General features: G+C 41.5%; 1 protein-coding gene across 3 annotated transcripts in view; it reads left to right on the forward strand.

Annotated features, from left to right (window-relative positions):
- atm (ATM serine/threonine kinase) overlaps positions 1-17,877 on the forward strand; it is a 135,885-nt gene that overhangs the window by 81,407 nt on the left and 36,601 nt on the right. For all 3 annotated transcript variants that reach the window (XM_078222057.1, XM_078222059.1, XM_078222058.1), the window contains 9 exons: positions 885-972; positions 1,307-1,465; positions 4,621-4,729; positions 6,194-6,282; positions 12,855-12,957; positions 13,873-14,021; positions 15,859-15,963; positions 16,296-16,415; positions 16,917-17,151. In XM_078222057.1, the coding sequence (XP_078078183.1) occupies positions 885-972; positions 1,307-1,465; positions 4,621-4,729; positions 6,194-6,282; positions 12,855-12,957; positions 13,873-14,021; positions 15,859-15,963; positions 16,296-16,415; positions 16,917-17,151 (1,157 nt within the window). The remainder of the gene's footprint in view (positions 1-884; positions 973-1,306; positions 1,466-4,620; positions 4,730-6,193; positions 6,283-12,854; positions 12,958-13,872; positions 14,022-15,858; positions 15,964-16,295; positions 16,416-16,916; positions 17,152-17,877) is intronic.

Here is a 17,877-nt window from a genome sequence, read left to right on the forward strand (position 1 = left end):
AATACAGTGGAGCCCCGTTGTAACGTGCCCCGATTTAGCGCAAAATCGGATATGACACGATGGACCCTTTTTTGCTATTTCTGGTTTAGCGATTTAGCGCGATCCCGATTTAGCGCGACCCCGATAACATTTGCGATGACATTTTGTGGACCCCGACCATCGTGTTACAACGGGGCTCCACTGTACTTTATCTTTACAAAGTCAGATCTGTCAGTTCCAGTGAAGCAACTGTGTGCCATTGCATGAACAACTGAGTTGCACTCATAAGCACTAATGGCCCCCTGCTGTGTTCCCACAGCTATGCTCAAATGTGTCTCAGATCCTTCATATTCCTGTGCCAACCATTTGAAAATTGTTAACTGTTGATCCCCGCTCACCTAACAAGCTGAACATATTGTGAGTTGGAGTTGTCCAGGTCGTCAACTACCCACTTCTGTCCTCCCTTTGAAAATCTAAACACATCACTGGGCATTGAGACCCAGTGACACCTTCTGATTGTGTGATTTTCCATGCCCGCCCATGTCTGAACTCGCCTCCACGGGCAATTGGACATTCACCCCAGTAAACCAGCCCTTTCAGTCATGGCTAAAATAACACTGACCGTTTGGATCAGGGGTTTTCATTGTCATTGGGCAAATCAGCATGCGGGTCTCAACCGCTGAAACTTACCATCATTGAGGATATATGATTAAAAGGTGGGCACGTATCCTTTGGGCAGCTGCATTTCTCATTATAGATGGTAAACTGGTTGTGTCTGCTGCTGGTGCCCTTTAGTTGCTGTGAAAATTACCGCAGCTGGAGTAAAAGCATGAGGATATAGTATGTTATAAAATTGGTGAACAAAGTACAATGCTTTTTTGTTGACCTATTTGTTATTTTGATAGAAACAGACAGCCTTCCCCATGGGCATATGGATAAAGCGTCGCGGCGCACCATGCTGGCAGTGGTCGATTACTTACGAAAACAAAAAAGGTCTCGACATGTTCTGTCTTTCTTAAATTAAAATTACACTACAAGTCAATCAGCATCTAAAGATGAAAAATGGGTTAGATAAGATTATGTTCTGTTTCGTTCTGAGTTGTGACAAAGGGTTACATCTAAAATATTATCCACACTTTATTAAATCCTTCCTGATATCAGTCACTACAGGACGATAATTTGGTTTAATTTTGAATTCCATATTTGCACATATTTGTGCAGTTACATATGATTTCTTTGATTTACTTTAATTTCAGACATTTGAAATTAAGCTTGCACAAAAAAAAACCATCTTACCCATTTGTTATCTGCATCTTTCTCATTCTAGACACCAGCTGAGCACAGTATGGAATGACAACTTTTGGCTGGATCTCAACTACTTGGAGGTTGCTTTGACAGCCCAATCATGTGCTGCTCACTTTACAGCCTTGCTATGTGCCGAAATCTATGCAGATAAAATCAGATCTGAAGAGGAAGAATTGAAACGGTACCAACTGAAACTGTAGCAAATAATTGCAAGTCTTTATCTGATATGATCAGAGATGTGCCCATGACCAAAGTAACACAGTTTTCCCTTAAGATAGAGAATTGTATTGACTTCCTTAATTCTGTCAGCTCACATAAGGGATTAAAATGAGCTTCAATCAAAGGAATATCCCAACTTGATACAATTGATCAGTATTAAATGATTTGTCTAAGGGATGTTTAAGTTTATTTATTAGTCACAAGTAGGCTTACATTAACGCTGCAATAAAGTCACTGTGAAAATCCCCTAGTTGCCACACTCTGGCATCTATTCGGGTACACTGAGGGAGAATTTAGCATGGCCAATTCACCTAATCTACACATCTTTCGGACTGTGGGAGGAAACTGGAGCACTTGGAGGGAACCCACGCAGGCATGGGGAGAACGTGCAGACTTCACACAGACAGTGACCCAAGCCGGGAATCGAACCCAGGTCCCTGGCACTGTGAGGCTGCAGTGCTAACCACCGTGCCACCACATGACATAACATACTGAATTAAAAATATTTTGTGACCAATATATTTATGATTGCAGCTTTGTTTTAATTTAGCTGCCTTTCAAATATAATTGGGTCCAAGTCCCTTTTTTTGAGGGCACATTCGCCACTACATGTAGTGAACCTGTTTGTACTCGCATGATTTTCCTACTGGACATGACAGACAGTAAAACCAGAATGTGGTAAAAGAGCAGACAGTTGCCTTTGAAGCTGCCCGAAGTCTCCTTTGTCTATTTGCATTGATTAAAAACTGTAGGAACAGCTTAAAGTGTCTAATGAGCAACATCATTCAACTGCTTATACTTTTAGTGGAAAGTGAGGTTGAGCTTTCAATAAAGCCAGTAGCTGAAACAAATTGAAGAGGGAGCCACTGTTTTTTGTCCTGGTACCTGGGCAAGTCACTGTGCTGCCTGGGAAAGGGAGAGCTAGGGGTCACTTTAGGAAGGTCATGACTGAGATGGGAGGAATGCACTGTCTGTCTCTAGTTCCACGACTGCATGGGTCACAATGTATATTTAAATGAACTCTACAGCTAGTTGTATGGTCAAACATGTTTTTTATTATGAATCTCAGAATGACGACTCAATACCCAGATTTCTTTAATAAACAACAAAGTTTATTATAAATCCAGACTTGCCAAGTAGAAGGCCATACAGTTTACATACAAATTACCATACAAGTATGAGATATGAAAGTATAATGATTACTCTTTCTAAATAGCATAACTCTTTAGCACGTACACACGTTCCAAAAAAAGGAATTCTGCCTAAAGGTCAAAAGTCAATATCTGGAATTCTCCGACCATTCAGCTGCTGCTGCAAGCGAGGACGAAGAATTTGGCGCTCAGCCAAATCTTCATTCATTGCAGCGGGACCAGAGAATCCCACTGGCGTAAACTGCCAGGGAATCCCACCCTATGGTTCGAAGGGAAAAGGATAGATGATGGATTCCTTGAAATGGTGTCCGGGTTATATGTTTGGGTTCCTCAGCGCCGGTATGCAAAACAATTGGTGACTCTTGAGCTACTTTTCAGGCAGTCGTTTCAGAAAACTTGCAGTCAGTCAATTTCAGAATGTAGATTGACTTTGGAGCAACTCCCACTCACTTTGTGCTTTTGACTGGACCTGGAGCTTCAGAAGATGTTGGGGCGAATTCTCCCATTCCGCCCGTTACGGAAATCGTAGCGGGTAATGGGCGGACCATGGAAAAGGTCCATTGACCTCAGGTGGGATTTTCCGGTTTCAGGGTGAGCGTGGCTGGAAAATCCTGTGCGTTGTCGTCTTTACCCAAGCAGTTGTTCCTTCTTATTTTCCCCCCTCTCAAAACCAGCTTTTAAATGTAGTTTTCCGGGCATGTTTTTTTTCCCCCAAGTCATAAACCACCATGTGACACTTTTGTGACAAATCCACCTGGGTCAAGATATTTCCAGCTTCTTTAAAACTGCTTAATTACCATTTCTTGTAAAATATTGTCTTTTCCAGAAACAGCATTATTCCTTTAAGTGACTGTCTATTTTAAAATGAAACACAATTTCCTCCAGAATGGTGTTAGTCTTTGAAGATGAACCATTTTCTATGATTAAAGTATTTATTTATTTTTCATTTACAGGATATGGGCATCATTGACTAGGCCAGCATTTATGACAGTTGTCTGAAACATGGGCAGTGATTTTAGCAGGGCACTGGGGAGGAATTCTGAAGTTCTTTCATGCACAGAAGTGTAAGCTGTCCAGAATACACTCCAGTTTCAGCTTTATTCTTCAGGCCTCCCACCCATCAGCTGACCGACAGTTTGGCTATCTGTTTGGCAGCTAAGCCTACGGTTTTCAATGTTTTCAACAATTGGTGAATCTGCTGGGAGTGGTTTAATCTCACCACCCACCCCCCCTTAAAAGCTGAAGAAAGCAGATTGAGTTCAGTTTAGAAATTTTTGACTTCCAACCCAAACCCCACCTGTTTATACATGCTAAAATTACCCTCATGAAGACAAAAATAGTAACCCCAAAATGTAACAACTGCTGCAAAATTGTAGTATGATGACTACCGGAGAAGACGCAAGATTGTGGTAGCAGGGTGATATAGGATGGTTGTGGGATGCTTCACTCAGGTGGAAATTGAACAAGCTTACTTGTAAAGCCCCTCAATCTAGGTGAAAACATCCCCCTCCTATCCTGAAAGTAGTGCTCTAAAAAAAAAACTTAGGTTATGGATCCAGACCGCCTCACCTCCTTTTCTCATCACATTTTCAGAGGTCAGGGAAATCTGAATTTAAAAATAGAAAGCTTATAAAATTGGAGACATGCAGCCTTCATAAATGTTTTCAACAATTGGTGAATCTGCTGCGAGTGGTTTAATCTCACCACCCACCCCCACCTTAAAAGCTGAAGAAAGCAGATTGAGTTCAGTTTAGAAATTTTTGACTTCCAACCCAAACCCCACCTGTTTATACATGCTAAAATTACCCTCGTGAAGACAAAAATAGTAACCCCAAAATGTAACAACTGCTGCAAAGTTGTAGTACGAAAATTATTCTCTACAAAGGGTAAATAATGAGACACTGGTAGCAAGATACTGCAACAATGCAAACTTAAGTTGAACTAACCGTGTTTTTGATTTTGTTAGGAGTTCTTACAAAGCAGCACGCAGCCTAAAGTTTGATGAGACCAGCCAAGAGCTAACAATCTCCAGCTTGAGCAACAATAGCAAAGAAGAAACGGGGATTGGTTTGCAGGTATAGGCCTAAAATGGATCTTTAAATGTCTTCTTGAAACGTTTATCTTCCTTTCCCATATCTGTAATAAACTCTCCAAGACAGGAAATGAATAGACCCTATTCAGTCATTTGTATTAAACACTTGAATGTACAAAGGATAGTTTGGTGCTTGAACAAGTGTTTAATAAATTAGTAAACAATAGGGATTGTGAATTCTTGTTTATCAGTCAAGCACAGTTATTATATCCCAATAGTATAAATTAATCTATATTGAGGTGTGCATTTGACCACAATCATACTGTCTCATGGATGTGACTGAAGACTAGTATAGATAATCTTCTCGTACTGAATTGCAAATTAGAAATGTTATTAAAATGTTAAACTAGCCACTGCACACAACATATGAAGTTTATTCTTTGACATTATAACACATAGACAGTTCTTTTAAAAAGAGAAAGGATGAACTAAATAATTTCAGGTCTTACTTCAGTGGTGGGCAAATTATCAGAAACATTTCTGAGACAGTATTAATCAAATCATTATTTAGAAAGGTACAGATTGATCTGGGAGAGTCGGCATGAATTTGTTAAGGAAAGGTTGAGTCTGACTAAGTGGAATGAATTTTTTGAGGTGGTAGCAAGGAGGGTTGATGAAGCCAACATGTTTGATGTAGTCTGTATTGACTCTAGCAAGGATTTGTATGTTTGGGTCTGATTATAAGATATAAAAAGGCCACAAGGTAGGCCTGTAGAACTTAAACAGGGAACAGTTAATTTAGATCTTTACAGCTACACAGACAGCTCCGCCCTGGGTGGAGCTAGCTCCCAGGTCACCTGACCCATGTTCTTAAGGGGGCAGCACACACTCGCAACCTACATATATGACAAATAGATCAAACACACAGAAATTGAGCATCAAATAATTGTATGAAGTTGTTATGAGGTGCCATATTAGGTGTAGCTATGAAAACTATAGGTTCCTGAATATAAATTCTGATTTATGAAAATTGGGATAATCTAGCCCATTCAATAAACTCATCTCACGTGTATTTCAGAGAGCAGGTTGAACTGAATTTTGTAACAGGAGTTTCTTACCTAATTTGAAGGTTATTGGCTGATGAAAAGTTGATTTTGTAGTGCATTTGGAAGAGGGTTAAAATTTTTGAGCAGCGGCTGTCGGGGTTGTAGGGACAGTTGTGATAATAGCAATTAACAATGGTTTAATTGTCCACAATGGGCATGCCGTCAGGTGGCATCCTGTGATGTCCAAGAGTTGGTGGTCATACAGCAGAAGTTGCAGTAAAGGAGGGGAGCTGTATCTGGGGTTCAAGATTGGCAATCAAGTTGGTGCATCTCCTCAAATCCCTTGTACCGAGTTACAAATGAGGAAGAAGTTTGCTGGTAGCATTGTTATATCAGAGAAATTGAGGGCTGTAAAAAGTTTAAATTATGTTATTCATGATCAAATTAATGTGTTTTAACAGGAGCTCCTAATTGATGTGTACAGGAGTATAGGAGAACCTGATAGTTTATACGGCTGCGGTGGAGGGAAAATGTTGCAGCCACTTGCCAGGTAAAAACTAAAGTTAAAGATACTTCACCCTTTATCCAATGACAGTACTGGTTTTGTTGAGTTTGGTATTTTTCTCTGAATTATTTTCCATATCAATTCACCATTGAAGATAGCTAAGTCAGCTGGTTTTTACAGTTCCATGGGTATTGGCAGTTGATATACTGTTGGGGACCGTTAGCATTCAAAAATAAATCCAAATACCTCATTTTAACCAATAGAAATATGCCACAAGGTTTCACTTTTTTGTAATAAAACAAACTTTATTTTAATTCACCAAAGATCCTTAGACAGCACCTTACAAATCCATGACCACTTTCATCTTGAAGGACAAGGGCAGCAGATATATGAGAACACCACCACCTGCATGTTACCCTCCAAGCCACTCACCATCCTGACTTGGAAATATATCATCGTTCCTTCGCAGTTGCTGGGTCAAAATCCTGGAATTCGCTCCCTAATGGCATTGTAGGTCAACCCACAGAACATGGACTACAGCAATTCAAGAAGGCAACTCACCACCACCTTCTCAAGGGCAACTAGGGACGGGCAATAAATGCTGGCCAGCCAGTCACGCCCATGTCCCACAAATGAATTAAAAAAATAAAAGAATTAGGTAAAACAAGCACTACTAACTTAACAATGTGGTTATAGCACTATATATTATGCCCTTGGGTTTACTTCCTAATAGCCCCAAGAATGCTCCTTTAAGACTACAGAATGCCATAATCCTTTGGAGAATTTTCCTCAGCTCCAGCTGTTCCCAAAGGTAAAACTTCAATTTTCCATCTCTTGACTGTAGAGGCCTCACTCAGTCCCTTGTTCTGGTTACTTTTCCATTTGTTCCAAGCTAACCTGCTGGTTACTTTATTTTGCAATAATTCCCTGTGAAGCCTACTGTTGATTCTCCCACCAGATTTAATCGATGGCTCGATTGAGGGTTACAAGTTAGCAAGGAATGAGCTGAAAAAGGGGCTGAGGAGAGCTAGGAGGGGACATGAGAAGTCCTTGGCGGGTCGGATCAAGGAAAACCCCCAAGGCTTTTTACTCTTATGTGAGGAATAAAAGAATGACCAGGGTGAGGTTAGGGCCGGTCAAGGACAGTGGTGGGAACTTGTGTATGGAATCAGTAGAGATAGGCGAGGTGATGAATGAATACTTTTCTTCACTGTTCACCAAGGAGAGGGGCCATGTTTTTCAGGAAGAGAAGGTGTTACAGGCTAATAGGCTGGAGGAAATAGATGTTCGGAGGGAGGATGTCCTGGCAGTTTTGAATAAACTGAAGGTCGATAAGTCCCCTGGGCCTGATGAAATGTATCCTAGGATTCTTTGGGAGGCGAGGGATGAGATTGCAGAGCCTTTGGCTTTGATCTTTGGGTCCTCGCTGTCCACGGGGATGGTGCCAGAGGACTGGAGAGTGGCAAATGTTGTTCCTCTGTCTAAGAAAGGGAATAGAAATGACCCTGGTAATTATAGACCGGTTAGTCTGACTTCGGTGGTTGGTAAATTGATGGAAAAGGTCCTTAGGGATGGGATTTACAACCATTTAGAAAGATGCGGATTAATCCGGGATAGTCAGCACGGATTCGTGAAGGGCAAATCGTGCCTCACAAATTTGATAGAATTTTTTGAGGAGGTAACTAGGTGTGTTGATGAAGGTAGGGCGGTTGATGTCATATACATGGATTTTAGTAAGGCGTTTGATAAGGTCCCCCATGGTCGGCTTATGATGAAAGTAAGGAGGTGTGGGATAGAGGGAAAGTTGGCCGATTGAATAGGTAACTGGCTATCTGATCGAAGACAGAGGGTGGTGGTGGATGGAAAATTTTCGGACTGGAGGCAGGTTGCTAGCGGAGTGCCGCAGGGATCGGTGCTTGGTCCTCTGCTCTTTGTGATTTTTATTAATGACTTAGAGGAGGGGGCTGAAGGGTGGATCAGTAAATTTGCTGATGACACCAAGATTGGTGGAGTAGTGGATGAGGTGGAGGGCTGTTGTAGGCTGCAAAGAGACATAGATAGGATGCAAAGCTGGGCTGAAAAATGGCAAATGGAGTTTAACCCTGATAAATGTGAGGTGATTCATTTTGGTAGGACTAATTTAAATGTGGATTACAGGGTCAAAGGTAGGGTTCTGAAGAATGTGGAGGAACAGAGAGATCTTGGGGTCCATATCCACAGATCTCTAAAGGTTGCCACTCAAGTGGATAGAGCTGTGAAGAAGGCATATAGTGTGTTAGCTTTTATTAACAGGGGGTTGGAGTTTAAGAGCCGTGGGGTTATGCTGCAACTGTACAGGACCTTGGTGAGACCGCATTTGGAATATTGCGTGCAGTTCTGGTCACCTCACTATAAGAAGGATGTGGAAGCGCTGGAAAGAGTGCAGAGGAGATTTACCAGGATGCTGCCTGGTTTGGAGTGTCGGTCTTATGAGGAAAGGTTGAGGGAGCTGGGGCTGTTCTCTCTGGAGCGGAGGAGATTGAGGGGAGACTTAATAGAGGTTTATAAAATGATGAAGGGGATAGATCGAGTGAACGTTCAAAGACTATTTCCTCGGGTGGATGGAGCTATTACAAGGGGGCATAACTATAGGGTTCATGGTGGGAGATATAGGAAGGATATCAGAGGTAGGTTCTTCACGCAGAGAGTGGTTGGGGTGTGGAATGGACTGCCTGCAGTGATAGTGGAGTCAGACACTTTAGGAACATTTAAGCGGTTATTGGATAGGCACATGGAGCACACCAGGATGGTAGGGAGTGGGATAGCTTGATCTTGGTTTCAGATGAAGGTCGGCACAACATCGTGGGCCGAAGGGCCTGTTCTGTGCTGTTATGTTCTATGTTCTAGGCAATCTTCCAGCTTCAGATCCTCACAAGATTCACACTGAGATTAAGCCTCACTTGCATTTCATGTGGTCAATGCTGAAGTTAATGTTTTACTCTTTTTACAGTGCAGGTCAGCCTAACTGTCATTTATTTCAACTGTCACCTCTCAGTGAGCTGCAAACCATAGAAGATCCAATCTGCACCTAAAAACCTCTCCCAGCGAATACCCAGATAAATTTAAACAGATGAGCCTTCCTAAGTTCTACCCACCTCCATTATTACAATAGCCTGCTCTGGGCTATCCTCAGCCAGACCTTTAGGTTAATTATCCCTCATTTACAAATACTTCTTCATTCTGATTAAGTAAATGGATTTTACAACTTTTCAGGGTTTAATGAATAGTTTCAAACTAATAAACCAAAACAAAAATATTTCTCTGGACTGCACTTCTTTGCAATCAGTACAGACACCATGGGCAGGATTCCTCCCCGCGCACGGGGTGTTTCATGGTGATGGAGGCAGATCTTCTAGTCTCGCCACTGTTAACGGTGTGTCCTTTTGTATGCACCCCCCGGCCAGGAAACCTGAGCAGGGGTTCATCATCAGCGGGACTGGATAGTCCTGTCAGTGGAAAGAGAGCGGCCGATATCTTCAGTTCTCCAGCTAAGCCCGGCATCTGTCTCTTGGTTCTCTCTTTTATTCTGACTCTATTAAACACACGTAGGTAACCTTTTGAACTGTATTTCTTACAATATTCTGACCATCACTAAAGTCCAGAATTTTAATTGCTTTACCTTCACGACAATAATCTTCCCAGACATTACTTCTACCTCTAAGTTAGTAACATGAAGCAGGTGTTTGCAACACAGCCCTCTAGTGGTCAATCCTTTGTGTAATTGTTACTAAGCTGTTCATATGTGCCAGTGTCATAGCAAAAGATCTTCCCTTATCCAATATCTGCTCATTTCCATTAGGGAGCCAGTGCCTACTAGTCAGAGCAGAAATTCTGATTTAATTTTGTTCCCCTCACCTCAACATTTAGTGCAGTTGCACTGCCACAATTGCCCGCTGCACTTGGTTCTCTTGATGTGAAATGGTAAATATGATCAAAATTTATCGGTGTCAGTCAGCGTGGTACTTTCCGAATACTGTAACCAATGGTAGATAACCAAAGGTTATCTTGATGATACACATGAGAAACATGTGTATCATCAAAGACTATGGGAAAAAATTATTAGACAAAAGCCTGGAAATTGCTGTTGATATTGAGTTTCACAAATAGTGTATAATATGAACCTGAAATTTCAGGGGTGTTCATTAGTAAATATTGCTATAGTTTTTTTTTTAATTATTTCTATTTTTAGCCATTCTAGAGCAAGGAAGGTACCAGGTTCAGTTCCTAGTCTGTGGAGGAATTTGTTTACTCAGAGGATGCTTAAATATTTGGAATTCTCTACCCCAGGGGGCTGTGGCGGCTCAGTCATTAAATATGTTAGTAAATACATCAAGGGATATGGGGATAGTGTGGAAATATAGCATTGGAGTAGAAGGTCAACCAAGATCAATTGAATGGCAGAGCAGGCCGAATGGCCTTCTGCTCCTATTTCCTATATTCATATTTCCTGCTTCTGTCTCACACTAGTGAAAATTTCTGGTGACTGCAATCTTCTCCTGAATGCTGCAGTGCTTTGGATGTCCTTTGTAGTAACTGTGCTTGTTGTTGTCACAAAGATAGGTGAACTCACCTAATTCAAAAATTGATGCATTGTACAGGCCCTCTCACTAAATCAACATTGTTGGAGTCTTCAGTTAATAGTGAACTGCAGCGTATTTTAGTAGAAAGTTCAAGTGTTTAATACACTGGGATTCGCTCAGCATTCCAACAGCACTGGACCAGCAAAAGCAGGAAAATGTTGTCTATGGTGTTGGGCAATTCACACAGCATATTCCCGCCACTTCTCTATGCAGTGGACCTACTGGGTGCATCTACTTGCAAATGGCCAGAGATGTGCCTAACGGTAGAGAGGTTGTGTTCAGGATTATCTCCTCACCACGTTAGAGCTCCGTGTAACACTGAACAGTGGCTCGAAAGTCACCACACCTATCACTTTTCCTGCCCAGCTCCTCTAAGACTGGAACTGATAACTTGGAGTATTGGTTTGACCCCAGTGTGGCTTTGGGGCAGGCAGATCTAAATAGACATGAACTGCTCCCTACATCAGTTTCAACAGAAGTGCAGAGAGCTGCATTCATCACTGTACCTTTTTAGGATCTCACAAAAGCATTTGACACCATGAGCATAGTGGTCCTCTACCAGATAGTAGAGAAAATCTGCTTTTCTCTCAAGTTTTACTGTTTCATATTGTCCTTTCATGACAGCACCACACCTGACAGTTTTGTGATCAAGAATGAGGTGAAAGTGTTGTGCTGTAGCCCCTATTCTATCTTTTTCTGTATTCTACTCACCAATGCTTCCTCTGCTGACATGGGAGGAGCGTACACATAATCAGATGTGGAACTCCTCCACCCAGAAAGACTGCAAGCCAAGATAAAAGTACGGCATGTCCTGATCAGAGAATGTCTGTATGTTGGTAATGCTGCACTAGTCTAGACAGAAGACCAGCTCCAAAGGCTCATGAAATGTCTGTCTCATGCCTGTCATGTTTTCCATTGCCATCAGTGTCAAGAAAACTGTAGTTATGGGAAAAGTGTGTTGTCTTCACCTGTGATCAGATTCAATAATATACTCTAGAAACAGTCAGCAAATCCACTACCTTGGATCTCCAGTGACAGGCAACCTTTCTCTTGACAAAGAGCTCAGAACATGCATTGGAAACATAGCCACCAACTTTGGCTGGCGAACAAAGCTGAGTATTTGAAAGACTGACCTACAGGACCATACTACTCATCTCTTAGGCCTGAACCCTCAGCATGTTACTTTATGTCAGCGAAGCCTGGACAATGGAAACCTACCAAGAAAAAAAGCTCAGTAACTTCCATCTCCGGTGTCCACAACACATTCCTGACATCATAAAGAAAGATAAAGTCACCAATGAAGCAATCCTTTCTGAGGCTAAATTAGGCCAGGACAGCTTCGTTGGCGACTTTGTCTTTCTATGTGATGCCGTGCATGTTAGTGGCAAAGAAAGTTTCACTGGCTTGGGCATGTGCAAAGGGTGAAAAATGGCTACATCCGCAAGGATGAACAAAGCCGGGGAGGTAACCCATACCAAGAGACCAGGGCACCCAAAATTCCAATTGAAGAATTCTATCAAAAGAGATATGAAAGCCTTCAACATCAATCACAAGTGGGAAAACTCTAGCTTACTCTAGCTGGAATTGGCAACACCAACTGTAGGCAGGAATTAACCACCATGATGTTTGGCTTCAGAAGCTCCAAATCAGATGCCAGCCCTGCATCCAAGGCATCAGCAAAGATCTTCCTGTGCCAAAGGCAAGGGACCGCTTTGTTGTGGCAGAGTTTGCCTTTCAGGATTGGCTTGATCAGCCATCAAAAGAAGAGAAATAGGATGATCTCTCTAACTTCACCCAGGGTCTGAGGCTGCATTCCCTTCATCTTGTGCAGATGAAGGAAAGCCAATCATGCACACAGAATATTTTAGAGAAATTAAATAAAAAATAGATAATTCATCATTAAACAAGCTGCAATACTTAATTTTTGTAGAAGGTGTAACCCTAATTTGTTTGATCCCTTTTGCATAAGCTAATATTTTGATTTTTACCTTGACACAGAATTCGAACATATGAGCATGAAGTGCTGTGGGATAAAGCTCTTGTAACATATGATATTGAAATGAATCTCCCTGTCTCTACACGCCAAGCTGGTATTGTCCAGGTAGTGTTGCTGTCTAAGTCCTAAAACTTATTTACTGTATTATAAACAGTGGTGTAGTGGTATTGTTGTTGGAGTAGTAATCCAGAGACCCAGGCTACGGCTTTGGCGACGTGGGTTCAAATCCCACCAAGTGGGACAGAGTGAAATCCCACCAAGGCAGCTGGTGGAATTTGAACTGGAATATAAAGTTAGTCTCAGTAATGGTGACCATGAAACTATAATAGATTGCGGTAAAAACCCATCTGGTTCCCTAATGTCCCTCAGGGAAGGAAATCTGCTGTCCTTATCTGGCCTACATGTGACACCAGACCCCACAGCAATGTGGTTGACTCTTGACTGCCCTCAGAAATGACCTCGCAAGGTCAGTTCAAGGGCAATTAGAGATGGACAACAAATGCTGCCCTTGCCAGCGATGTCCACTCCATGAAGGAATAAAGGAAAAAAGCAAAACAGTTGTGGAACTGTGCAGTTTTTTTTAACTCAGTAAAATGAAAAATGTTAGAGATGATTCTGTGACCAGTCAGTCTGTGGTGTTGGATGATGTTTGGCTGCTAATGTGTTATGCCAACGTTTTGAGCATGCCTCCACAACGCACCCACCCCCAGCCTGTACTGTTAAAAAGGGTAGCGCCATATTAAATCTAGGAGTGCTAATAGCATCATGAAAGGGATAGAGTGAAATTAGGAACAGAACCCTTGCCATTTAAAATTGTGAAATGTTTTTATTATCATCTTTTGACTTCTGTTCTAATGTCAGATTTTCGGTTTTCCTTTTACTATTCAAAAACATTGGGAATGGACAGGTGGTGGCCATTTTGCAAATCCTGTCCACAATTATGTGTGTATCTAGTTATCTTTAACTTGCTGACAAATGGTTTGATGAAATCTAAAGTTGGTTTGTATTTGTTGAACGTAGGCATTACAGAACTTTGGATTGTGCCATATTCTCACTACATATCTGAAGGGGCTCGAAGCTGAAAATGCAGAATGGTGTGAGGAGTTGCAGGAAATCCGTTTTCAGGCAGCCTGGCGAAACATGCAGTGGGATCATGTCCCCCCATGCAGGTAAATGCATAGTTTCCTGCTTCCACTAAACTCAAACATGCTCAGCACTTTTGTGAAATTTTTCACTTATTGCACTAAATATAACCTCTCGGTCCCGAAGCTTGAATCTTGAGGAATTCGATGCCTGAATGCAAAATCAGTTGGTGCTTTCAAGGGAAATTGGATAAGCACCGGAAGGGGAAACACAGCACGGTTACAATGAAGGTGTGAGGTATTGGGACTGGCTACGTTGCTCTTGCAAATAACTGGCACAAACTCAATGGTTACAAATGCTGTAACCATTCTATGATTCTATCCTAGAAGCCAAAACTTAAAAATAACTCAGAATTATTTTGTAACTTGTGAACCCATTTTTGTTGTAAATTGCAGTTAGTATTTGCTTTATAACAACAACTTGTATTTAGGTAGCTTAACATAATAAAATATCCCAAGGCACTTAACAACAGCAGCCTGTAATTACCTGGACAGTATTCTAAACCCCTAGTTATATACTGAATTCTTGTTCAGTGACCTTCACACTTTGTCAATTTAAAAGACCATAGAGTCATAGAGGTTTACAGCATGGAAACAGGCCCTTCAGCCCAACTTGTCCATGCTGCCCTTTTTTTGTAAAATCCCTAAACTAATCCCAATTGCCCGCATTTGGCCCATATCCCTCTATACCCATCGTACCCAAGTAACTATCTAAATGCTTTTTAAAAGATAAAATTGTACCCACCTCTACTACTACCTCTGGCAGCTTGTTCCAGACACTCACCACCCTCTGTGTGAAAAAATTGCCCCTCTGGACACTTTTGTATCTCTCCCCTCTCATCTTAAACCTATGCCCTCTAGTTTTAGACTCCCCTACCTTTGGGAAAAGATATTGACTATCTACCTTGCCTATGCCCCTCATTATTTTATAGACCTCTATAAGGTCACCCCTCAGCCTCCTACGCTCCAGAGAAAAAAGTTCCAGTCTATTCAGCCTCTCCTTATAACTCAATCCATCAAGTCCCAGTAGCATACTAGTAAATCGTTTCTGCACTCTTTCTAGTTTAATAATATCCTTTCTATAATAGGGTGACCAGAATTGCACACAGTATTCCAAGTGTGGCCTTACCAATGTCTTGTACAACTTCAACAAGACGTCCCAACTCCTGTATTCAATGTTCTGACTGATGAAACCAAGCATGCCGAATGCCTCCTTCACCACTCTGTCCATCTGTGACTCCACTTTCAAGGAGCTATGAACATGTACCCCTAGATCTCTTTGTTCTGTAACTCTCCCCAACGCCCTACCATTAACTGAGTAAGTCCTGCCCTGGTTCAATCTACCAAAATGCATCACCTCGCATTTGTCTAAATTAAACTCCATCTGCCATTCGTCAGCCCACTGGCCCAATTGATCAAGATCCCGTTGCAATTGGAGATAATTTTCTTCACTGTCCACTATGCCACCAATCTTGGTGTCATCTGCAAACTTACTAACCATGGCCCCTATATTCTCATCCAAATTATTAATATAAATGACAAATAACAGTGGGTCCAGCTCTGATCCCTGAGGCACACCGCTGGTCACAGGCCTCCAGTTTGAAAAACAACTCTCTACAACCACCCTCTGGCTTCTGTCAAGGAGCCAATTTTGTATCCATTTAGATACCTCACCTGGATCCCGTGAGATTTAACTTTATGCAACAACCTACCATGCGGCCAGAAGAAACAAATCTACTATCTTTGCTTCAATATACTCTTGTTGAATTACACTTGCACTTTGTAGTCATGGAGTTGTATAAGTACTTGGCAGCTGATTCACCTTTGACTTGCTAAATGATCATTTGGTGTTGTTTCTTCCCAGAGATGAGACTTCAGGACCTGGGTATCATGAATCTGTGTACAATGCATTGCAATCGCTGAAAGACCAAGAATTTTCTGCTTTCCACGAGGTTATAAAGTTTGCCAGGTAACTTTGCAGCCACTGCTCATGATTCTTTTAATCCCCCCCCCGACAAACTCAAAAGCAAGATTTCCTATTCATTTCATGAAACTGTCCTGCTCACCGTTACTGATATTGAAATTTACTGCAATTCGCCTTAATTTTCTTTCTCATGTCAATTGTAGTTCAGACAATTCTTCAAACTCTGTGACTTGTATTTCTTTATTTTTATTGATGAAGAATGTATTTTTGGTTTCTATCTCAAGATTTTCCGCTTCCGGAATATTTTGCTTTTATGTTATGATGTGTTCATCATGGATGCCGGAATGACAGTGAATTACAATTTATTGTGCCAATAGGGTGAAAGAAGTTGAAGAATTATGCAAAGGAAGCTTGGAATCAGTTTACTCTCTGTATCCGACATTGTGCAGATTGCAGATACTTGGAGAACTCGAAACCATTGGGCAGCTGTTGTCCAGGTAACCAGCTGATATTTTATTAGCATTTATTCTGGACTGCGTTATGTTTATTCTTTATATGTGGGGCATTCTGAGACATTTCTCTGGTATCTTTGCTTCAGTTGTTGGGAGTACACAAGGATGGATGTCAGAGAAGGACAGCATCAAACTTGGCTATACCCCCAGAGCTTTTCTTTTCCATTCATTCTTGGGGTGTAGGTGTCACTGGCTAGGCCAGCATTCATTGCCCATTTCTAATTGCCCTTGAGATGGTGGTGGTTATTAAATACTCCTCCATCACTCATGTTTGTAGCTCACCTAAGGGAGCTGTTTAGGTGTATGATACTGAGACTGCATGGTGCCTGTTGAACTGCAGACCAGCAAGAGATCAGCATCTGCTGGTCAGGAATAGTGCAGAGGAAATGGGTAAGAAAAGAGAGCAAAAACTGCTCCAGCCTGAACTGATGGGAATCATTCAAAGCTTAGTTTTAAATTTCTACAGGATGTTATGTTCATTTTCAGATCTGCGACAGATGATGCATTGAATGAAGTACACAGAAAATGGCAGCAACAACTTCAGCTTCTCAAGGACAGTGACTTTACCTTCCAGGAACCTATCTTAGCCATGAGAACAGTTATTCAAGAGATGCTCATCAAAAAGGAAATGGATGAACAAAGGAAGAATTTCATTAAAGATGCTCTGACTGAGCATTTACTTCAAATGGCAAAATTAGCACGAGCAGCAAGAAATTCCCAGGTTTGGCACCTTTTTAAAAATGATGGAAAATCGTGTTTCTATTGGTACATGTGCAAGAATGCACTAGCTATTTTTAAATACAAAGCAATATGTGTTTTGTCTGCAAAACTTTGATCTTTTTAATTGTATTTATATTACTGTTTCAGCTGAAGGCACAGCCCCCCAAGGGCTGATCAATTATGATTAGAAATGTACAAGAGGACAGTATTTATCACTAATCTCATACTCATGCCATCTCTAAAATCGTTTACTCCACTTCCAAAACACCGCTTAACATTGGCTCCCAGTCAAGCAATGTCCTAGTTTTAAAATTCTCGTACAAAAACAGAAAATGCTGGAAATTCTCAACAGGTCTGACAGCATCTATGGAGAGAGAATAGAGCCAACATTTCAAGTCAGGATGACTTTAAAATTTTCATCCTTATTTTCAAATCCCTCCATGACCTTGCCCCTCCTCTAACTCTGTAATTGCTTCCAACCCCACAATCATCCAAGATATCTGTGCATCTTTAAGTCTTCTTATGCATTTCTAATCATAATTGGTCAGCCCATGATGGTTGTGCCTTCAATTACCTGGGCCCCAAGCTCTGGAATTCCCTCCCTACACTTTTCTGTTTCCCTAGCTTGCTTTCCTCCTTTAAGACACTTCTTAAAACCTACCTCTAACCAAAATGTTGCGCACTTAACCTAATTTCACCTTATGCAGCTTAAAGTCTGACGTTGTTT

Source organism: Mustelus asterias, chromosome 10, assembly GCF_964213995.1.
Source record: "Mustelus asterias chromosome 10, sMusAst1.hap1.1, whole genome shotgun sequence".
Classification (NCBI taxonomy): Eukaryota; Metazoa; Chordata; class Chondrichthyes; order Carcharhiniformes; family Triakidae; genus Mustelus; species Mustelus asterias.